The sequence below is a fragment of the Pteropus vampyrus genome, unplaced genomic scaffold (genome assembly GCF_000151845.1).
Source record: "Pteropus vampyrus isolate Shadow unplaced genomic scaffold, Pvam_2.0 Scaffold2, whole genome shotgun sequence".
In the NCBI taxonomy this organism is placed as follows: Eukaryota; Metazoa; Chordata; class Mammalia; order Chiroptera; family Pteropodidae; genus Pteropus; species Pteropus vampyrus.
Genome location: NW_011888783.1, coordinates 17,833,382 through 17,858,236, shown reverse-complemented (window position 1 = coordinate 17,858,236; position 24,855 = coordinate 17,833,382). Strand labels below are relative to the sequence as shown.

At 33.4% G+C, this 24,855-nt stretch overlaps 1 protein-coding gene and 1 non-coding gene across 7 annotated transcripts in view; one reads left to right on the top strand and one right to left on the bottom strand.

The window, feature by feature from the left end:
- DYNC1I2 (dynein cytoplasmic 1 intermediate chain 2) overlaps positions 1-21,166 on the top strand; it is a 49,901-nt gene extending 28,735 nt beyond the window's left edge. For all 6 annotated transcript variants that reach the window (XM_011357608.2, XM_011357633.2, XM_011357624.2 and 3 more), the window contains 11 exons: positions 5,024-5,119; positions 5,333-5,495; positions 5,593-5,692; positions 6,148-6,273; positions 7,170-7,316; positions 7,682-7,795; positions 8,097-8,230; positions 9,112-9,256; positions 16,918-17,058; positions 18,857-18,982; positions 20,520-21,166. In XM_011357608.2, coding sequence (XP_011355910.1) covers positions 5,024-5,119; positions 5,333-5,495; positions 5,593-5,692; positions 6,148-6,273; positions 7,170-7,316; positions 7,682-7,795; positions 8,097-8,230; positions 9,112-9,256; positions 16,918-17,058; positions 18,857-18,982; positions 20,520-20,633 — 1,406 coding nt within the window. In that variant the 3' untranslated portion in view covers positions 20,634-21,166. The remainder of the gene's footprint in view (positions 1-5,023; positions 5,120-5,332; positions 5,496-5,592; positions 5,693-6,147; positions 6,274-7,169; positions 7,317-7,681; positions 7,796-8,096; positions 8,231-9,111; positions 9,257-16,917; positions 17,059-18,856; positions 18,983-20,519) is intronic.
- Positions 339-457, bottom strand: LOC111739204. Its single transcript, XR_002780171.1, has one exon. It is a non-coding gene; the product is annotated as a 5S ribosomal RNA (ribosomal RNA).
- Positions 21,167-24,855: the final 3,689 nt, after the last annotated feature.

The window sequence follows — 24,855 nt, the reverse complement described above, 5'->3', positions numbered from 1 at the left end:
TTGATATTCTTAGAAACAGATTTTTAAAAGAGGAAGAAATCCTAAGGGTTATTTAATCTAATCTTGTTTATTCCTGAGGAAACTGAGGCCCAGGGAAGTTAATTGAAACCAGTGGTGACAACCAGGGTTACAACCAGAACCTGCCTTTTGATTTCCAGTGAAGTGCAATTTTTCTTACACCATTTCACTTTCTGTGTGGGTTTTTAAATTGTTTTTGGTATTGGTATTTTTATTCAGGTGCATATTGGTTAGCATTTATAATGTGTAGGAAAGTGTTATAAGTAAATAGCTCTTAATTTTTTATTGCTTGATTTATTTTTATTTATTTATTTTTTAAACGACTACAGCACCTGGTATTCCTAGGTGGTCTCCCATCCAAGTACTAACCAGGCCCGACCCTGCTTAGCTTCCGAGATCAGATGAGATCAGGCACGTTCAGGGTGGCATGGCCGTAGACTATTGCTTGATCTTAACATCTGGAATCCACACTTTCCAAGTAGAATAAATTTGTGGGCCTTCTGGTTAATATTACCCTTGTAAATGGATTTTTGAAAAATTCTGAAATAAATAACACATTCAATAAATTAGTTTTAACTCTCAGAATCTGTGAGAATATACATATAATTGAACATTGAAGCATTTGTTCTTGATTGAAAGACTTTAATCAGCATATCAGAAATTATGGCCTTAGAAAAATGTAATATTTATGAGATCACAGATAACAGGATCTATGTAAATGATTCTAATACAGACTAAATAAAATCTGAATTTTAAATATATAAAAAGACCATGTAGAGAAATAAATTCTGTGTTAAAGTAAATAGTATAATTAGAGTATTCTTTCTCAGTCCTCTAAATTAACGTTAGATCTACATTCAAAATATTTTCTGATTAAAAAATCTGCTATATATTTTCCCTTGTTGAAATGAAGTGATTCAAAATGATGTTGATCCAGAAAAGAAAGGGTTATTTTGAAAATACTAAAGGAAAAATCATTCCTATCTAATCTGTATTTTTAAACTAGTGATTGAAGCATTTTCTTCTGATATTCTCATTTTTTGAAAAATGTTTGTGAAGTTATTCATGTTGAATTTTTGCAAATTAAATCATATTTTTATATGCAACAAATTTCCTGATTTTTAGAACTCAGTGGCAACTTTTTGTACCATGCATAATCGGACTACTTTTTAAATTAGGAATTTTTCATAGGATATCAAACTATCTTAAAATAGGTGCATCAGTATAATGAAACTACATAATAAATTTATAGACAACAGATATATCTCCCAAATAGAATTAATGCACTAATGATAGGATATTTTTCACTTCCTATTGAGAATCATGCTAAGTGATAGATTAAATATATCTGTTTAGTGAGGATTTCCTAGGATCTTGCATATTACCTGTTAAATGACTTGTAATATTTTTAAATAATGCAAAGTGTACTTTGTGGCTCATTCTTTACTTAGATGTCTCTTAAATGTAATATGACATACAGAGAAAACTTGCTCTGAAGACTCCTTCAGTTTAACAAAAACCACCCATTTCACAGATGATTTAACTTTGATTAACCTACTCCATTGTAACAGATTATTCTGACGATCGGAATTTCATTCTTTGGTGTTATTTCTAGGTACAGCTTAATTTACAGAACAGTTTTTCTTTCCATCTCACCAAAATACATCACAATTTTGATGTTAACTCAGAGTAAAAATTCGATGGTTCATTAAACCTAATCTTAGCATTCATTGACAAGAGAGTTTTCATTTTAAAAGTAACTGCTACTTTTATGCATTCTTTACTGCTCAGTTTATAACCTTAGATTCCCTGTCAGAGAAAGCATGGAGTTAACCACTTAGCATATTGCAATGAATATTCATCAATAAATTGATATGACATAGCAGTCTCATTTTTCAGTCTTCCTGCTCTGTTGCAGTCTTTTTTCAGTTTTAAATATATTATAGTTTATCATGTAATAGAGACTAGCTTAGAAGATCTTTAGAATTGTAATACTATATTTTCAGTTGTGTTAATTGTTTTTTAGTAGCTATTGTGTTCATTTTTAATAAGAGTAGTATATTTGTTTCAGAGAAACATTCTGTAATCTGATGTTACTGATGTGAGGCATTTTTGCCAAATGTTTGGTATATACAGGCACTTGTTTAAGATTAGTTTTATAATAAAAATATGTTTTACATTTTTTAGGAATAGCAGATTATTTGTTTTTATGTTCCTTGAAATTTTATTTAGCCTTATCACTTTTATGAAGCTTGTGTTTAAATACCTATCATAGTTTTTAAATCATGTAGAATGGGGGGGGGCATGTATATTTGTTCTAAAATGTAATCCTGAAACCATATATTTAAATCATTGATAACTGTCAGTCAATTACAATTAAAACAACCTATACAGGCAAATAGGCATGGCAGGTGCCATATATTAGGCAAATATAGATCAGCATCTATCATACTTGATCTACATTTTAAACTTCAAAAGGAAAAGAGTGTCTATAAACAAGATCTTTTCTGTTAAATATGTAGATTATGAGGTCACTTAGCACTAAAGTACTGACCATATGCATTATGACAAGAATTTGACACCTATCATTGGAAATGATACTTAGAAGCTGTATAATGCAACAAAGTTGAGGGGAGAGAATATGATGTGGGTAGGAAGCTGTAATTTATAATTCACAATGCTCAAGAATGACCTGTTCAGAGTGACTCAGAATCCCTGTCTTTGCTTTTAGGATTTACATACAGAACCTACTAGTAAACAAAATTGGTTAACATAACTGATAATATTAGCAGAAAATGGAAATATATATATTCTAAGATTTAATTTTTAATTGAAGTAAATAACGTATTATTCTAAAAGTTAACTTCTAAGTTAAATGTAATTAAGTTATTTTATTATGCCTGCAGGTGACTATGGTACAATTTCATTCTAATGTTTGAGCAGTAGAGTATAGAATTGTTACCAGTTGTACTGTTTTCAGATTAATAATCTGTTGTATATGAGAATTCATCTAAAAAGGAGTACTGTCTTTCTGTTTCTCTGTGTGATTATTTTGTCCAAAAAAAAGCTTTCATTTTTTAAGGAGCACAAAAGCTGTAATTGGCATGCTTTGTAAGGAAGTGTCAATGTGCAAGAGAGTGGCGATCACTAAGAATTCTTTTACGTGTTCTTTCCCCTTTGCACCACCGCCTCCTCAGCGGGGTCACTGAGATCACTAGCTTTTCTTGAAATGGCCATTTTCACTGGCAGGTGCATTATACCCTGTATTTTCAGATTGTTTTTCCATTCTGAATGTTTGGCAGGTTGATTGCTCTGGCTGCATTGACGGAGAAAGGGCTGACAAATGCGGTTGGGCTGGCTGAAAAGACAGTGATTACTGTTTTCCTTTGTGGCTGATTGAGGCCCTTGAAAGGAAAAATTTTAACCTTCAGCATTTGGTTCAAAAGTATGAGCATATATTGAAATCATTTGTGCCATTTATCCTAGTTCTGTAAACTTGTCAGAACGTAAAAATCACTCAATTTCTAGTAATGTAGGATTGGCATACGTCATTATCATTTTGATTAAGTTGGAGGTTGTATCATTGTGTGCATTATACAGTGTCATTTAAAGCTTTCTTTCCTCCAGGTACAGTTATATTTTTATTGCCTATACTATAGAGTTAGAAAGATTTTCATAGCTCTCCAAACCTAACACTATGTGTGTGGTTTGGCAGCTGGTGTGGCCTACAAGCTGCATTTTGTTTGCAGGGTAAAGGCTTATCTGTAGGCCTCCTGGAGTGTGGGTAATTGCACAGGCTCGCCATTGGGGAGAGACAGGATTGGAAGCAGTCAAGCGGAAGAATGTTATGCCATCCCATTGCCACCTTGTAACAGAAAGACACAATCTCAGCAGTGCCATCTGGTTGTTGCTATCTAGTCAGCTGGCTTGGCTGCTGGGACCATGACTTGGCAGCTGGTTCCCATCCTTGACCATTCTTTTGTGTACGTCATATGTATTTGTGTTTTAGGTAATTTTGAACATGGGTCAGGGAAATGACTATAACAAAACAAGTAAAGTTCCCTTATTGAATAGGCTCTCATTACTTGAGATACACTCTGCTGTAGATGCCTGCTGCCATTCCCTTATAGACAATTGGCACATCTGTTTAGGCAATAAAAATAAGCATTTTCTCCATAAAAATCCACCTCAATATGTGTTGCAAGAGAAGGTAGGCAAAGTTTTATGTTCTATATGATTTTAAAATAAGTTATTTTAAGTTATTCTCTGGTTTGGGAATATAAGAGGAGATTTAGTAATAAAAATGTCTTATATACATTGTATATTATCCCAATATATATTTTTATTCAAGTTAAGAAAACATTATTTTTAAGTGCTTATTGCCACATTGTATAACAGTAGATAATGAGACTTGCATTTAAAATGACAGAATAGAAAATGTGGTCTTATAGCTATTATCTTTAAAATCTGCCTCTCAGATAGCAACCTGAGAGTTAATGTAAGCCGTCTTTATGCCATATGAAGACCCATTAGACACTGATGGTTTCAGATCACAAGCAGCCAGCTCTGTAGGCTATTTTAGACATTTGATTTTCTTCATTCTACAGCATTAATGTGTCAGCATGCTACATAAAACTATGCAGGAGTTACATTTTGTTCTGTCTGGAATGATAAATGCTTGCAAGCTTTTAGAGATTCCATGAGGAATTCATCCTAGTTGCTTATATATCTTATTTCAGTTTAGCTACAGAATTTGGTATGACTGTTGATGAGGTACCACATAGGTTTGTATAAAAACCAAGAGCTTCCACTTAATTCTTTCTTTAAAATTGCATTGACAAAATTCATATTATTTGTACTTGTTCTGTCTTATCAGTGTTTTACTTTTGCTTTTATGTAAAGAGTTGCAATAACTTCTGAATATTACTTCAATTATCACTTATTGTCATAAAAATAATTTTGATACTGTTTTTTCAGATGAATAATTTTGATACTGTTTTTTCAGATGAAGAAGAAGAAGATGATGTGGTGACTACTAAACCACCTATTGAACCTGAAGAAGAGAAAACTTTAAAGAAAGATGAGGAAAATGACAGTAAAGGTATATAAAAGAATTTAACTTTAAAAAATTTTGTTGTTTCTTATTAAGATTTCTTTTTATTATTTATGTATTAAAGTAGAATAAAATGCTGTAAATCAAAGAGGTGAATCTGGTTGAAAAAGAATGTGTGACATTATTGATCCAGATCGTAATAGTGAGTTGACCTAATTTGATTGACATAAATCAGACTTCAGAAAAACATTTGTTTTCCAGCTCCCCCTCATGAGCTGACTGAAGAAGAAAAGCAACAAATCTTGCACTCCGAAGAATTTTTAAGTTTCTTTGATCATTCTACACGAATTGTAGAAAGGGCTCTTTCTGAACAGATAAACATCTTCTTTGACTACAGTGGGAGAGATTTGGAAGACAAAGAAGGGTAATGCTTAATTGCTAAAATTATGGCTTCAGCAATGTTAAATTTAAGAGTAAGAAGTTTAACACCATCTTTTTTTGGGTTTGGTTTTTTTCTGTAGAGAGATTCAAGCAGGTGCTAAACTGTCATTAAATCGACAATTTTTTGATGAACGTTGGTCAAAGCATCGGGTTGTTAGTTGTTTGGATTGGTCATCTCAGGTAAATTATAACAAACTGGTTGCTAGTAACTCATTTTTGAATTAAGTAGTTTTATTTTAATTATGGAAACTATAATTAAATCAAAATATATAATTTAAAATAATGATGGATGATGTTTCTATAACATTCTTTTTTCTTATGTACTATGGAAGAGAGAATTAGAAGCATTATTATATTTGAAACTCAAGATTTTATTTATGCCACAGCCCAGTTTTACTTATTTCAATTGCTCACCAAATTCTTTGGGTAAAATTCCAACACATATTTTAACTTAACTATACTAATTTAAAGTTGTACTAATGTCCCAGTGATCATAATTCTAGAGATATCTTTTTTGGTGAAGTTGTTAGGTATTTGTATTTTCAGAGTAATTTAATAAAGACGACTAAGTAACTAGGAATGTAAAACAATTCTTATAATCATAGCATTTTTTTCCACTTGATTTTTGCGAGCAGTATCCAGAGTTACTCGTGGCTTCATATAATAACAACGAAGATGCTCCTCATGAGCCTGATGGTGTGGCCCTTGTATGGAATATGAAATATAAAAAAACTACCCCGGAGTATGTGTTTCACTGCCAGGTAAGGTGGCCTTTTTAACAGTCTTCCTTAAGTTTAAGAATTCATCAATGAACTTAGACAAGTACCTTTTTCTTTTTTGTCAACATAATGATTTTATTCAGTTGGCCTTTACTAAACCACCCCATATTTGCAAACAGATGTTAACAGAAAACTGAGGACTTCTCAGTTCAACATGATCTTCCTTTTGTAGTTTTTCTGACATCTCTTGTAATGTTTAATCACACCTACAGTCCTTTGCAGTTGTGATTTTCTGTTATTTTGATTGAGTGTATAAAATAAATCTTTTATAGAATGTCTTTTCTACAGGGAGTTTCTCAGGAACTTATTTGCTGAATGTACAATTAGACTGTTGGCCCACTGAATTATTTATACATGGCCTGAGGAGTTGGAATTAGATAGTTTTAAGTAGAAACATATGTTTGAAGTAGGAAACAGATGCAGAGTTACAAAATGGATTTAGTGGAAAGTTAGAATTTGCAAGCTTTTTTTGGTTGCATAAGTTATAATCTTTTAATTAAATCATAATTCTGAAAAAACACTTAACTGAATCAAAACTAACATATACTTTTGTCGGATTACTGTCAGAGGCTAATACAGAGCCAGTTATGTTTTGATTTAATACCATAATCAAATGAAATAATTTTTTGCTTTCTTTGATTAATTGCTTAAATATTTATGTAAATAATCTTTCTATTTGACTTTGAAGCATAAACTAGTCTGAAGACAAGTTTTTATATTCTGAAACAAAATGAAAAATTTAAGTGAATTTATTTACTTGTTTTTATAACCTCCAATACCTTATAAAGGAGAAAATGTTTTGGACATAGATTTATTTTTATAACTTGTCAGTCTTCTTCCATTTGAACCTTGAGTATAAAAATTTTACTTACTTGCAGTCAGCTGTGATGTCTGCTACATTTGCAAAATTTCATCCAAATTTGGTTGTCGGTGGTACATACTCAGGCCAAATTGTGCTATGGGATAACCGTAGCAATAAAAGAACTCCAGTGCAAAGAACTCCACTGTCAGCTGCTGCACACACAGTAAGTACAAAGGTTATTTCCTTTAGAGTTCTGTGCTCTTTGCCATTAAATACTCACTAGTGTCCACCAGAGTAGTCTCAGAATGTGTTTCCTTTGATGTGAATTTCTCATTTAGAAACCAAGAACAAAGGCCTTTTTTCTGTATTTTTGGAAATCTGTTTTATTAGAAACTCATTTCTCTTCTGAGACAACCATTGTTAATTAACAGAATAGCATCACACCTTACATTAAAAATGCCCTAAAGATATGAGACTGTTTTGATGTGAAACAGAATACCTATGATTATGCAGTAAAAATTATTATTATTATTATTATTATTTTAGTAAGATAATCCCAGAAAACTTTTTTAATATCTCTTTCTTCAGCATCCTGTATATTGTGTAAATGTTGTTGGAACGCAAAATGCTCATAATCTGATTAGCATCTCTACTGATGGAAAAATTTGTTCATGGAGTCTGGACATGCTTTCCCATCCACAGGTAGGTTCAACTTGGCAAATTCTGAAATTTTGAGGCAAATCTTGTTATTTTTCAAGTCTATATAAATCTCAGCTTATGTTTTTCATAAATGTTTTATAATAATATGGTAATGGTATGTAAACCTAAATGTGTTACAATTTTTTGTGTATGTTACTTTCAAACCTGCTTTATTTAATCAAAGTCATTTTATGTAAGTAGTATAATAAAAGCATTGTTTACAAACCAATTAAAACTAGAAATTTTACTTAAAAATTAAAAATTGCAAGTTTACAATATAATTTCCTTAATTTTTTCTATGTAGGATAGCATGGAATTGGTTCATAAACAGTCAAAGGCAGTAGCTGTGACATCTATGTCCTTCCCTGTTGGAGATGTCAACAACTTTGTTGTTGGGAGTGAAGAAGGTTCTGTGTACACAGCATGTCGCCATGGCAGGTAAATCTAAACTGGAATTTACGATTATTTAAAATTATCCCTTGAGTAATCTCATTGAAACAAATTGTCCCTTGCTTAAGTAGAAATCTGTCCTAGAGCCACTTGTTTATTTTTGACAAATTTTTCGAGGTCAGATATATAAAATTAAAACAACTACTTTTTAAAAATAAAAGGTTATTTTGGATAATGATGTGTTCTGGATTTTGAAGATCTTAGTGTGTTGTGGTTTTGTATGTGTGCATGTGCTCACAGAAGTTAGTGATAGGAAATAACATTCAGCAATTATAAAAACAATATGCACATGCCATATACTGACCTTTAAAATTGTAAATAAGATTGTCAGTCATTTTCCCATTTTATTTGGACTTTGAGCTCTAGTTCCATTCTTCTAATAATTGTACAGTAATGTCACATACACATTTTAAATTGGGTAGTATTTCTCCTGTTGTTCAATCTGTTTCGAAGTTGTCTAGCTGTACCTTATCAATTGCTTCCTTAAAAAAAAATCGAGTGTCCAGTTTTCATCTCAGATACAGATCACCTTCACTTCAAAACTTTTGATATAAAAGTAGCCTGGATTCTCTTTTCTACACGTAGTGTCCCTTTGTCTCTATTCTACTACCTCAGATATTGGACCTTTTGAGTTCTTCATCAACAGCGTGATGTTTATGATTCAGAAATGTACTTATTACTTTAGTAGTGTTATCAAATCTGGATAGAGTAATACTCAATACTGGATAGAGTAATGCTGTATTATGAGCCCAGAGTTGTTTGTTGAACTTACGTTAAAGTCTAATATGTAAGCCCATAATATAATGTATTTATTTATAAGTGGTCAACTTACAAAAGATTTCCCTAACATTTTCACCTTTATGAAATAGCAAAGCTGGAATCAGTGAGATGTTTGAGGGACACCAAGGACCAATCACTGGCATCCATTGTCATGCAGCCGTTGGAGCAGTAGACTTCTCACATCTTTTTGTCACTTCATCATTTGACTGGACAGTAAAACTTTGGACAACTAAGGTATCTAAAAACATGTCTGCTCATTTGCTCAGGTTTCTAACACAAGATGGTGGTCTAATACAACATAGGAGAGATGTAACCTTTCTCATAGCATAGAATGATTAACTGATAGATAAACCTGATAAGAAGTTACACAGAACCTGAGTCAGCTACTAGATGTTGTACAAAACTGTCTACTCTGAATTGGGTTGGGGGAAAAAACCCAAGTATCTCACAAAGCACCTCACATAGCTGTCATACAGCCCAGCACAAAAGCCATACATTTTCTTTTTAGAGAGCTTTTAAAGGTTTGTTCAGAACTACGGTGGCTCACAGAGCTGTTGGAAAATGGAGAAAAAAACAGATAAAAACTGATACACAATAAGTCCTATATGATAAGGCTACACAATAAGTCCTATATGATAAGGCTACTGTGATAAGAAAGTATTGTATAAAAAGATAGATGCATATATATTTTTGTTTTCCACGATAAATAATTTAAATAGTTTTATTTTAATAAGCTTCAGTTATTCAAAAAACCCAGTTTTGTTATAAAGTGCTTCCTGATTCTACAGCAATTCTAAATAAATGTGACACTGCCCTACCTCATTGAAAGTCTTAAGGCAAATCCAGGTATGGGATGTTACTTCCTATGATAGGCCTGGTAGTTTCATTTGACCCCATTTTAAAATTAAAGTGTCTTGACTTTGCCATCTAGCTTTTCTGCAGTATTACATTATTGCTGGCAAAGCTGCATCCTCAGAATATCAGATTCTGTTTACAAAGTTAAATTTTAAGCTATAGTTTTTCAATTTTCCACATCCCTTATTCTAAATGTTGACCTTTTGAATAATTCATCATGAGACAAAGTTTAGAGACCTATTTGTTTCTTCAGTTTTGGGTTTTTTTGTTTCGTTTTGTTTTGTTTTGTTTTTGGAGAAAACCTAGTGGTCTTAAGAAATGTTCTTTGCTATTACAGTAAATTCATATTTATTTGCCAAATACTGTCTTCAGAAATTTGGGATGAACTGACTATTCACTCTTGTCCTTTCTTTCAATCTAATATGAAGTTAGAAAACTTAACCTCTAAAAGCTTGCCTTTTAAAATTAAGCATATTCAGTTTGGCATCAGCAGGTAGAGAAATGGCACTTACCTTAAGTCTAATGAAGGAAACATGTAGAAGAGGGCTTAACACAGTATCTAACATGTAATATGTACTTGATGTTCAGGTCCTCCTTTTCCCCTTCATGGGAATCAGACAGAGCTTGAATTCATTTAGTCGATGATCTATTTCCTTTCTTGGGTTGTTCTTGAATTTTTGTTCTTTTAATGAGATTTATACAGTGGAAAAAAGGAAGATCATTTCCCACAACCATAAGCAAAGAATTACATAATCTAGCCAGTTAAACCAAAGAGGCAGAATTGGAAAGATGAAGCCAACTGTTTCTCTATTGGCTGCAGGCAGCAGTGTAAGTGACCAGCATTCTGGGTGTGCTTTCACCATAATTGTCCTTTATATAGACACAGGAGACATTACATCTTTGTTGGGTTTTTCGCCAGCTTCCTTATCGGAAAGAATCTTGATCTATTTATAGATCTCAGGGCTTCAGTTTACTAGCCTTCTTTTAGCTTTAAATTTGAGGCTTCTATCCTTACTACACGTTATCTACACGTTACTAACAGGACTGGAAAATGAAGAGTTTGTCTTGCTTAAACAAGAACAAAACATATCTATGAAAGATATAATTGATGCTTCTTTTGTGGTACTACACAGTAGGTTGATTGGTGGTTGATATTTTTTGTTATTGTATTTTACTATATTTCAATATAGACTATCTTCGAATAGAATGACAGGCAGGCATATCTCTTTCTTTGCTAATTGGGCGAGGCATTCCTTCTCTGAGCTTTATGTAAAAGACTCATTTATTCATTCAGCCATGGTATGTGCCTCTCCCCTCCTCCTTACACATATGTACTTCTCAAATGTTAGTAGCCAAAGGATGAGCCAGCATAGAGCAGGGTGATTTTTATACATGCCCAAGGGCCCTCTAAAGCTATATCAGAAGAATTACCTTTTATTCTAACTTTTCTGCACCACGAGTTTTACTGTACGAAGGATAGAACAGCAACAATCCGCTGAGTAAATATTTTTCATTTGGCAATATCATGGCTCCCAGTGTCATTGTTTTGATCTTAGATTTATACTTAATGATTAATTATGTTGCTGGTATTTTCTACCCCACCAAACAACTTAATAAAGCTTCTGTTCTCTCTGACACATGGTAATAAATAATAGGCAAGGTTTTTAAATAATCTCTTTTTAAAAACATTGTTCCAATTCCACTTGGAGATTTTTAAACCAGTATCTTTACATTCATGAATTTAACAGACTTTAAATGTTTTTCTTCTCTACGTCTACTTTTTAAGTGTTTTCTGACTCTGGGAATTGAGCTCCGGTAAACTGTAAGAATAAATCATTAGATATTGCCCTTTTTAAGATCTGGCTCTGCCCCAGTAGCAAAAAAAAAAAAAGAGTTTTTCTTTTTCTCCCTTTCTTTAAGTCCTCTGAAAATTCCTCAGAAATCTCAATTTGGCACTTCTTCACGTTTAGTTTAAAGAAATCTACTTCTGTAGTCAGCTTCTAAATTTTGCCTAGTTAGGAATTTACAATGCAGTGACAGAGTTCTGGGTCATCAAATTGTTTTCATTACTTTTTTGAACTCAGTTATTTTTAGTAAAAAAAAAAAAAGAGATAGATGATTTTCCACATTTTGGTGAAGTTTAAACCAACCAAGACATTGCTTCTACTATATTTTGAGGACACAGTTACCTTTTCAAAATACCAAATTTGAAAATTCACAACAGAAAGCATTTTGGCAGGCTTGAAAAATGGTAGGAAGAATATGTGAGGAGTAAAAGCTGCTTGAAGGTAACCTGAGGATTCCATGAGAGTTTGACCTGTTAAATTAAGAGGTAGACCTGGTAAATTAGATTAATGTTCCACTACATTTAACCATCCTTGCTACAGGTTACTCTTAAAATATAAGAATTATTTATTTGGGGAACAAATGTTTTTAATGTATTCTAGCCTGAGGACAATGCTTATCAGAACCACATTTACCATTAAGTGACAAAATTAAGTTTGTTAGTGTGGTAAATTCTTAGTAGTTTTCAGACTTTTGTTGTTCATACATACCTTAAAGTTTTTTTATAATCTCTGGATGTCTTAAATCCCCTTTATTTTAACAGATTACCTATTTAACTCTCAGAGATATCAGCATAAAAACAAGGTTAAAGAGATATTACTAATATTTGGCAATAGCAACTGTGCACATATAAGTTAAAATGAAAAAATGCTTTGAGGTTGGGGTGTTTCTAGGGGAAGCCTACTGACCATCGGGACCCAGTCTTCCATGGTGGCATTTACCATAGTAACTTGCTGCTGGCCATTGTCCAGCCTGTCCTTTGCACATTTTGAAACTCAGTTTTCTCAGTCTATTAGAGTTGATTAGCTAGAGAGTGCTGACTGGAGCTAACAGGCTCCTTAGACACCGATACATTGGAGGTCAATTTATTAATTTATAATGAGAAACAATTGCCAGAATGCCTAGATGCTCATGCTGGCCTGACCAGCTCATTGTTTCTCTGTAGACAACCCACATGGGAAGCCAAATTATAATCAGAAGATTGCTTGGTGAGCAAGGAATTGGAACAAAAGAAGTTTTCTAATTTGAATATTTAATGGCATCAAGCAAAGACAGCCTGATTCATTCATCCTTACATAGAGATAGCCTTGCCATGGGTGGTAATTCTCAGAATCCATTGGCTGACACTCTCTCCTGGACAATGCTTGAATTGGATACTGCCTTCATTTTTCTTATAAGACTGCTTCTTTGTATTTCCATTGTTTTTAATAGACACATTCCTTCTCAAAAAAGTGGTATCTTCAGTCAGATTATAAAGAAGGTATTTCTGACCTCAGAATCATTTCTTTTCACAGAGGATCTATCTCTGTTCTGATCCAGGTGAGGACATACTTATTTGCCAGTTTTCTGGAGAGCACTTTGCTCATGTATTTACTATAAAGACTCTTTGGTTATCAATCTAGAACTCTCCAGTTACCCCAGAAAAATAAAGAATTTCTGTATATTAGTTTCCTAGGGATGCTATAATAAACTAGGTAGCTTTAAAATAACAGAAATTTATTGTCTCATAGTTCTGGCTAGATATTCAAAATCAAGGTTCTGAGGGAGAATCCGTTCTTCTGTTCCATGCCTCCTTCCTAGTTTCTGATGGTTGCCAGCAATCTTGATGCTCCTTGGCTTGCAGCTGCATCACTCTGGTCTCTGCCTCTGTTATCACATGGTCTTCTCCCTGTTTGTCTCTGTCCAAATTTTTCACTTCTTTTAAGACAGTCATGCTAGATTTAGCGCCTACTCTAATGCAGTATAACCTCAACTTAACTTGATTATAGCTGCAAAGACCCTGATTGCAAATATCGTCATATTTATAGGTTCTGGGTGGACATGAATTTGGGAGGAGGACATTATTCAACCCAATGCATAACTGTAAAAAACTCAAAAAAATATGGCTTGTCCCTTGATCATACACTGTTTATTGTCACCACTGTACCAGAATGAGCTACCTTTTTGCTTATTCAGATGCTGTCATTCAAAGAAGCACATTGTTTTGATTCATTCTTTTGGCAAATGTTTGCAGACCTTTTCTTTGTAAGCATTTTAGAGCTGCAGTGACCTTTAGACATTATCTAGCTCAGTGGTTGTCAATTTTGGTTGCATTAGAATCACCTGGGCAATTTTTAAAACTTTTAATGCTCACCTAGCACCCCAACCTAATTAAATCAGAATATGTAAAGGGGTGGCCCAGCAACAACATTTTTTAAAATTCTCAGAGTTAGGGGATTATAATGTACAGTCAAGGTTTAGAACCACAGATAGAAAACCTTTGTTTTATAAATAGGGAAATAGGAGCCTAGATTGATAAAGTGGCTTTCCAAAGCCTTTAAACTAGTTATTGGTAGCCCTGAGACACAAGGGTCTAGGTCTTGTGCCCCCTTGAACTTTTCTCTGCTTCTTACCACTTAGGCAAAAGTTCCCTTCAAGTTAGCAAAAAATATATTACAATTAAAAGTATTTTAAATGATACATTTGGGATTTAATTTGCATTGTCATATATAGAAATATATTACAAAACAATATTTGGTATTAAGTGTGTACTTTCTTTCTCTTTGCGGGGGAAATTGTTAATCCTTGGATGACTTTTTTAAATTGAAAAAATTACAAAAAGTCTACAATCAAATTTTTAAAATTTGGGTATATGTTATCATTTATTATATTTTTATTTTTAAAATGGGCCTGCCATTATAGGATACCTTTGTTAATCTTTGTCTATCACTTCTTTAAAAATCCACTTTTTCTCTCCTTTCCTTTTTGAAATAATAGCGCTTTGAGATACAATTCATATACCATAAAATTCACCCTTTCAAAGTGTTTAATTCAGTGGTTCTTAGTATATTCACAGAGGTGTGCATTATTTAATTGTAGAACATTTTCAAATTTCAGAAAGAAACCCTGTACCCATTAGTAGTCACTCCTCATTTCCTCTCCCCAGCTCTTAGAAACCACTAATCTACTTTCTGTTTTTTTGGAACTCGCTATTATGGATAGTTCATGGACCTTTCATGAAATCATGCATTATGTGACTGGCTTCTTTCACTTTGTTTAATGTTTTCAAGGTTCATCCATGTTGTAGCACATGTCTATACTTCATTCCTTTTATGGTCGAATACTATCTCATTGTATGGATATGCCACTTTTTGTTTATCCATGCATTAGTTGATGAGCATTTGGGTCGTATCCACTTTGGGGTTATTATGAATAATGCTGCTATGAACACTCACATGTAAGTTTTTTTGTGTACATGTTCCATTTCTCTTGGTTTTATACATAAAAGAAGAATTGTTGGGTCATGTATTACCTCTAATTAGCATTTTGAGGAACTGCCTAACTTTTTCAGAGCAGCTACACCCATTTATATTAAGGGTTCTGATTTCTCACATCCTCACCACCAACACTTGTGATTGTCTGTTCTTTTTATTATAGCCATTCTAGTAGTGTGAAGTCATTATCTCATTGTGGTTTCGATTTGCATTTTCCTGATGATAATGATGTTGAGCATCTCTTTAAGTGCTTATTTGCTATTCGCAGATTTTCTTTAGAGAAATTTTTCAAATCTTTTGCTCAATTTTTAATCAAGTTACTTGCCTTTTTGTTTATGAGTTGTAAGAGTTCTAGATACAAGTCACTTGTCAGATACATGATTTTCAAATATTTTCTCCCATTGCATAAGTTGTCTTTTCACTTTCTTGCAGGTATTGTTTGAAGCACAGGAGTATTTAATTTTGATGTAGCCCAATTTATCTTTTTCTTTTGTCGCTTGCACTTTTGGTTTCCTATCTAAAACTGTTGCCGAGTCCAGGGTCACGATTAACATTTATGCTTTCTCCTAAGAGTGTTATAGTTTTACCTCTTATATTTGTATCTATGACACATTTTTAGTTAATTTCTGTGTATGGTGTTTGTGTGCACCTATCCAGTTGTCATTCAATATCATTCGTTGAAAAGACTATTCTTTTCCCATTTAATTGTCTGACACGCTCATTGAAGATCTGCCATAATAACTGTGTGGGATTTGACTAAATTCCTTTTTTGTTGGTTAATGTCTACTAGCTAAATGAGTTTTTCTCTGCTTTTAGGAGGGAGGGAATAGGCAATGATACCTTTTCTGGTTTCATAGTCTAGGTTAAAGCTCTCTCTTCTGTGTTTTTTTTTCAAAGTGGATGTATATCTATCTGTGTTGTACTTTGAGCTGTGCCTTTTCTGTTCCTCTTCACCACTTATATCTGAACCTTGTCTTTCCTTTGTCCTTGTGTACCGTATTTCAAAACTTGATTTCTACTCTCAGCAGTTTCTCTTTGGTGAGACTTGTCTTGAAAGAGAGCTTTGGTTTGTTAATTTTGAGTTTATAGGTCTCAGACTGCACTGTTAGACCTTACGTATATGACATTGGTGTCTACTCACATTTATTTATAAATGGAATTATGTCAAACTCTTGGTTTCTGTTGCTCTTCTCAGACTGGCCTCCATCCTGTCCACTGAGCATCTGCTGTCAACCATAAGGCTCTTCTGTTTTGTCTTCATGACTTCCCACACATCTTCCCTCACAGATGCTCATTCTGTGCAGGTCTTGTAGTTGTCAGAGATTTTAGATTTTACTTGCTTACTAGAGCTTTGTCTCCTGATGTTGTAGATGTTGTCTGTGAACTTTTGGTTTTGCTATCCTTGTTGCTTTGTCTGGCTTTATGGAGAGATTTAGAGGAGATTCAAAAAGTATAGTTGCTATTGCTATCCTTTTCCCAGAATCTTCTCACTGACAAATGTTTTGAAAGCACATTCTATTCCTTTTTTAAAACAGTGTGGTGTCTATAAGTTAAAAAGAAAATGCAATCTGACAATCAGGTCTTAATTCATAACCAGATAATTCTGTAGTGAAACAAATTATAGGAACTTTTTGTAGGCTGAGTTAAATATTATAAAATGTTATCATGCCTATTGAATATGTCATATTTTGACTGTGCTAAGAATCAACTTTTCTCTTTCAGAATAACAAGCCTTTATACTCATTTGAAGATAATTCAGACTACGTTTATGATGTTATGTGGTCACCCACCCACCCAGCCCTCTTTGCCTGTGTGGATGGCATGGGGAGGCTAGATTTGTGGAATCTCAATAACGACACGGAGGTGAGCAGCAAAATAACAAAAATTGCACTGAAAAATAGAAAATTGGAGATTTATTGAATAATTTGTGAAATTCTTTTTATCCCAAGGAATGTAAAAGGGCTCTGTGATTGTAGCATCATCACAAAGAAACCAAATAAGCTTTGTACCCTAAATAACAAACAGCATGCTGTGCAGAACTGAAGGGAAAAATAATGTTGCCAAGAGCACTGGGGCATTTCCTTTTACTTCTGAAAAGCACTATCATGTCTCTCATGTCGTGGCAAAATCTCATTCATAAGACAACTGGAATATTTTTCATTCATTGGCTAGAAAGCAGAGAGTTTCAGACTACTGGAGTATGTTAACCTTAATTCTGACTTTCTAAATTATCCCTTAGCATTGATAGAATTGCGTATCATCCATAAACATTAGTCTTAGCCTGACTCATTTGAATGAAAGAAAAATGTATTTTGATGACTCGTTCCACAAAGGAGTGAAAACACTGTTACTGTTACTATTACATGAATATAGAAACCATTAAATTTCTCAATTGCTATACTAAAATCACTTATTAGCAATGAAATTTTAACCGTAGCTATTATTTATTTTTAGCTATGTGTATTTTTACCAACCTAGGCTTAAAATGTTCTTAGAATTCTATATTGCTACTTGGTGGTAAGAAGTAACGTTAGCAGTTCTATCAGTAGTAGTTGTTGAGAAAAAGTCTCTTGGTGGGTTCCCCCACAGCTCACTCTTTCCCACGTCTCTTCATATTTCTAGTGGCATCTGTCCAAATACCTTGAAGTAAAATGATTATACAGGGCAAGGAAGTTACATATTGAAAATGTAAGAATTTTAACACTATGAACTACCAGTTTAGTAGTTTGAGGAAGAACATTCAAATACTGCTAGGAAAAGGTATTAAGCCCGAGCTAGATAATTAGGCTTAATTATATATTCCTACTTATCTTGAATGGTGCCGACTTTATTTTCTTACTTTGGATTTGGTGTCAGAGATTTCAAGTTACAGTCAAATTTGGATCTTTCTTGTAATCATTAACTCAATATATCTAAATTGTAATTTTTCTCTATAACAATTTTAGCATTTTAGGAGGTTAAACTAGTCATTTAGGGATGAGTCAATTAGAAGGATTATTTTTAATCAGATTTCAAATTAAAATTTTATCGTGCTTCTGGTTGAGTCAAACATGCAATGTTTGCTCTGCATAGGAAAGGTACAGTCAGATTCCATAGGGCTGGGGCCGTTGTGTGGATGCCATCACTCTCCCTGCTCCAGATAATTCATGAGAACAGGGGCTTTGGAAAGACCAATAGTATACCTTCAGTATGAACTGTTTCTAGGAACTGTGGATCAAATCACAGGTTTCAGCTGACAGGGATGCAAGCTACAAAAGTAATTCCCGTCCTCTAAAATTGAACCATAATCTGTTTATGAGGGCTTTTGAAATGGTTCTTTAAAATGGGGTTTTGGCCATCTGTTTTCAAACAGCTTGACTTCTTAAAGAAGTTAAAACAGCAACAAAGAATGCTTTATTAAAGAGAAGATCTTTCAAAATGATATATCTAGTCATGTGAGAATTTCTTATATAAGGACTTATTTTCCCAAACCGTTTTCAAGGATTGACTATAATGTCATTCATAATGTCTCACTGAACAAGAAAGTTGGGAAAATTCTTTATCTGTTTTCAGCTTTGTCTTTAAAAATGTAGCCAGATTGGAAGAAAGAATTCCTGTTTTACATGTTTATAGAAATCTTGATGAGACTTTTAACACTGTACTATATTTTAAATGACTTCAGGTGCCAACTGCCAGCATTTCCGTGGAGGGTAATCCTGCTCTTAATCGTGTAAGATGGACCCATTCTGGAAGAGAGATTGCCGTGGGTGATTCTGAAGGACAGATTGTTATATATGATGTGGGAGAGGTATGGGGCTCACTGCCTATAATTTTGACACATCTATTTAGTTTTCACAGCACTGTAGTAACAGTATCTTCATGGCTAAAGCTAGTGTTTGAAGTTCATGGATTTTATAAACTATATGGTTGTAAAGATAAAATTTACTTTCCACCACAGGAATGACTCTTGAGATTAATTTCTTTCTAACTGTATGTCCTGTGTTCCCATACAACAGATTTTGAGGGTAATATGTGTTGGAAGTACTTTGTTTCTTGAAGCATTCATTGCTGGAAATTAGAAATTCTTTAGGCAAAAGAAGAAATTTGGAGTTATAGTTGGACTTCAGGGCTTTATAGAATTGATACTGAGATAAGACTTTATCTTTCTGTATTCATAGATTTGTTTGGGCCAGTTGGTAGAAATCAAAAGTAATATTTTTTGAGAGTTATCTGTGATGACATTGTGAAATGTGAATCTTGTCTCTTGACCCTTTTTGCAAAGCCATTATCATTGAATCCAATAGGATGAGTTGCAGTTCTCACATCTTTAGTGCTCGGGTTGGTGTACACAATGCCCAGGAGTGATTTCCTTTTTGAGTCCTGGCTAGCACCTTGGTCACTCCTTCTTCTACTATGCCTTATGATTCCTATCTTCTCTGATCACCTCCAGAGCCTCTAGCAATTAGATTAGAAGGTAGAGAGATTAATTCATTTAGAACAACCAATTGAACCATCTTCATAGGTGGAATTGTTTAGTATTGGTAGCCAGAAGCTGCATAAGGCTATTGAACATTTAAAAATGTGGCTAGTACAACCAAAGAAATGAATTTAAAATTTTTAATTTTAAGTAATTTAAATGTACATAATCACATGTGGCTGGTAGCTACCCTTTTGAGATGGATATATCACTGTCCAATCTAATCTAATATGGTAGATATAGAACCAGGCACATCTGTTTGCCACAATGAATGGTTTGTGCCATGGTATTGCAATATCACATTCTCCAATATTATTATAACAACTATTAAAAAATTTTGGCAGTTGGACTGCTTCAGTGAGGCAGAAACATCACAAGCTTCTTTTCCTTTTTTATTGTTGGAAAGAAGTAGCACACCTTCTGATGAAGGGATTAAGATATCAAGAAAGAGTATCTTAAGCTCCAAACAAAAATACTTATAAGGAACCAAGTTTTTGAACCGTGCTTTCCAAACCATTTCATACTAGAAATAATGCAAGAAATAACAAATTTTAAGGTATTCCTTCCCACCAGCAAAATTCACGAGATAGTGTGTAGGAGTTATAGTTACAGAACATCATTGTTGTTTTCTCTTGCACTGATGGTGATAATAGCAAAATCATTTCTAAGGCTGTCACAACACATTTCCCAAACACCGTCTTTCGTTTTGAGATGTTATAAATCATTGCTGTAGTCCCTGTAATCATAGAAAGGCCATTCGGGTCAATTATTACTTTTTAATAGAAAAATTATTTGAAAACAAACAATAATAGTAGGTAAGATGATCCTTTATTTCAGTACACATAAAACGTTGTCTTTCTTTTAACAGCAAATTGCTGTCCCCCGAAATGATGAATGGGCACGGTTCGGCCGAACACTTGCAGAAATTAATGCAAATCGAGCTGATGCAGAGGAGGAGGCTGCTACCCGAATACCTGCGTAGCTCCTGAAAATGGGATATGTAGCCTTAGTGGATTTGGGGAAGACTTTAAGTAGATCCTAAGACTATTTGCATGCTTCTGTCTAAATGATAATTAGAAGGAACTTTGGTGGACTAAACCATGGATTTAATGCAGCAAGCAATTCTTACAATGTCCCTTTTTATATAACATGCATCCTTTTTTGGATTTATGTCATTTTTAATACAGCTTATCGACTTTACTGAATGCAGCCTCTTTTGAATTCTTATACACAGGTGTATATTTGGTATTAGTTATTATTTTGAATTATTTTCAACTTATAACACTATATACAGTTATTTCTAAAGCACAAATTAAATAACTTCTGCATATTTTTAAGTAATCATAATTCCCTGTTATACTGATAAAGTTCTAACTTAATATGTGGGAACATTGTTCATTCTTAGCCATAGCATGCATACATCTATCCAAGTTATGTTCTAATATCCTTTTTCTTCTTTATAATTCATGTGATAGCTGTATATAAATAAAAACAAATATGATTTAACTTTTCAAATTTTCATTTCGATTTACTCTTTGTAATTTTAATTTTGTCTCTTTTAAAGTGTCTTTTTTGCATATCTTTAAGTTCCTGTTGTAAGCAGCCGCTTCAAATCTCATAAAGCTTTGTGCCTTAAATATACCATACAGTATGCTATAGCTCTCCCAATGCATTATGAACTGATGTTTAGATAATGTCAGTGAAAAAATTTCTCATGTTAACTTTGGCTTTACTCCCTTTACTTTCTGTTTATGTTAAATTTAAAGAATAAACAGAAAGCTGCCTGTTATTTTCACTGGTTGAGATTACTATGTCTGGGAGCTCCCTGAAACTAAAATTTCCTTTTAGAGAAACCGATTTCATGGTTGCAGTAGCCATGAAGGAAAAGTGCTCAAAGGAACTTTGTCATTGAATTAACTCCACATCTTGAGACCTGTTACCACAAACTTGTCAACAAGTCTGAAATGTAAGTGACAGATATCCAAGAGTCAACCTGTTTGAAAACTAGACGGATTATGATCAGATCTTGATTATATCCACTTTAAATTGTCCATTTCCTTAATTCTGACCTTTTAAAGTTTAACTATCATTTATTCAACAGAACATGAAATAGGAAGGAAAAAATAGAAATTAGAATTTGAACATTTTTATTGTTTGCTTTTTAAAAATAATTCTAGTCAATGTTGGCAGATAAATTTCCAAATAAAATTTCTTAACTATCAGTTTTGTATAATGTAAATTTGGGATAATTGACCAGAAATATTAAACCCAACTCTGGTTCTAGCTCTAACACTCATGAGAAGTATGATTTTAGCCAAGTCTTTCCATCTGTCTGTGCCTCATTCTTTTTACCTAGGAATTAACTTTGGATTAGATTATTTCTAAATTACCTTCTAGCTCTAAAATTATTAATTGTAATTCAGGAAATTCTCCATTTTTATTTATATTCAGTTTTTATAAATTGACACCCCGTAATTGCCTATTGTATATCAAAGATAAGTTTTTTACATCAGCAGGCAAATATCTCAAGTTATCTCATGGTACCAATGTCTGTGAGTCAAAAGTTTAATTGCAGCAGGGTCACAGACAATGTGTAGAAAAATTCATGTAATCACAGTAATAGTTACTATATTTTTACTCTGTTTGTGAAAATGACTAGAAAAAGGGAAAACAATAATTATATGAAGATTGGAAATCAAGATGTGGCAAATCAGATGCTCATTGGACTCAAGTTGATGTGTTCAATTGTGAATGAATAAAATTGGTAAGTATTGGCAAAATACTTATCACCAAAGAGTTTTTGCTTTCTTCTCCTTCCCTCCCCAAAATCCACTCTGGATCTTTGCCCATTTAACTTGTCTACATTTTTAGGAACACATGAATTTAATGTGAGGAATTGCTTTTTAAGGTTCACTCTATAATAGCAAAAGAGAAACTACTGAGACTGTCAATATTGATGTAAAATCTTCTCTGACAGATTAAGTTGAATAGAAAAGTGTAGCACAGCTCTTTACACTTTTAGAAATGAAAACCTTTTAATTTTTAAAAATATCTAGTTATGGGAATGTACCTTATTTTTTACTAGTTATATTTATTTTTCTCTGAGAAGCAAGCCATGGCTTTCTGGCTAATTTCTTACTTTGTGTTTACTTTTGTTATCTTTTGGAATGAGAAAAAGGATTATTGGTTATCCTTGTGTTTTGCAGAAAACAATTAACTTGCAGTAAATCTCAGACATTCATTTTTTTGGTATCATTTAAACCAAAAAAAAAAAATCCAAAAATTTATCGGTAGAAACTATCTTCTTATTTATAGATCCAGCTCCCTACAAAGTTTAAAAAATCTAGATATAAAATATTGTTGCAGTAATGCTGAGATGCTGTATTATGAAAGAATGAATAACTTAAAATTTAAGGGAAACTAAAGGAAAGCACTCTTAGGGATAATCCTAGTCTTTCAATATTGTAAGGATGGTGATTCGTTCTATTTGTACTAGTACCGACAGGCTGTAATCTCTACCACTTGAACTATATGGAAGGGAAGGGCTTGAATGAATGAATGAATGAATGAATGAATGAATCAAAAGCTGGTGTGAAGCATATAATTTTTATTTCCATTCTATTCAGCAGTGAATTTTAAAATGTCTTTTCCACAACCCCTATATTTCAACATTGTCACTGTAAAATTTTCTAAGAAAAAGCCAAATTAGGTGTATGTTGGAGAGAGAGAATGAAGCTTCAATTACCCTCAGCTGCTCAATCGCTGTGAGAAGAGTTTTTTAAAACATGACATAGCATCCAAGGTGGTGATGTCATGCCTGAATCTTGGGCATAAATCTAAGGTAAAAAGCCATCGGCTTTGCCTTGTTTGATGATTTGGTGATGGGATTCCCATTGAGGTTTTTTTCCCCCAAGCTACATAGAGGCAAGAAAGGAATTTGCTTTTCTGCTATCATCTTGCTGATTGCTAGGCTTGGGAAAAATACGTGGGAATCATTTTTGACTCATTAAAAAATGGTGGAAATTTATTTACATAACCAGTTTACAGATTCTGGCGGCTTCTAGTGCTACCAGAGAATTGGAAAGTTGCCCAAAGGCAAGAACACCCATGTTCAATATTTCTTTTGCAGTAGAGGATTACAATTAATTGAGAACATGCTTTTAACCAATTTCATCAATCTTACTGCCTCCAAAAGGTAATAATTTGCTTGTACCTACTGTATTACATTTTTATTTGCTTTTACTTAGAGTATTATATTTTAAAAATCCTTCGCACATACAAGAAATACATTTTAGAAAAAGATGCTGCAATTCTAACCAGCATGCCAACTGGAAGACTTTGGATATGCATCATATAATTGTAATGCTTTTCTCAGGAGGCTGATGCTCAGACCTTTCGTTGGACTTCAGGTTTACAGATTCTGCTTCTGCCTGCCATGTTCACAATTCCCTAACTTCGTAAAATTCGAATAGATTTCAGGTGTTATAAGTTTTCAGTATGTAGCTTCTAGATACTGATAGTTTCAATATACCCAATCAGCAATCTTCTACAAACTTTTCTAAAATTACAGTATTTTGTGTCATTAGTTTCATAGCAGGAATCTCAGTTTTGGCTTCTTAATATTCCATTACCAGTTCCCAGTCAGAGGATGGAAACAGCTTGCACTCAGGTAAGCTTTCAGAAAGGTCTGTTTCACTTCATAAGGTCATTCATTCAGGTCTCTGGTAATGTGTTATCCTGCTTCTCTTTTAATGTACTTGATTTGGTAGGAAAGCTGTAGGGCAATGATTGTGTAGGGTGTAGAACACACCTACGTGGTGCTGAACATGCAGAGACCTAACTCCATGACTCCAGAAATCAGATATACCACCGATGAGGCTTTGATGGCAAGTAATTTTATCTTTTGTGAATTTTTGAACTAGATTTTTAACTTTTTTTTTTTTAACTTTTTTTTTCTGAACAAAGTAATGGAAATACTTTGGAACCAAAAGCATTAACTATCTCTTATAGTTAAGGGTGGCCTGGTATATGAGAAAAAGAACTCTGGGCTCAAAAGACCCAAGTTCTAATTTCCTTATATCCCCATTGCCAATAATGTCACCTGGGACGAGGATCAGTACTTTCATATGCTAAGAGAGGAAAATATTTTCTTTCTGTGAAGATTATATAAGATGTTGTGTATGTGAAGACTTCTGTAAATTATA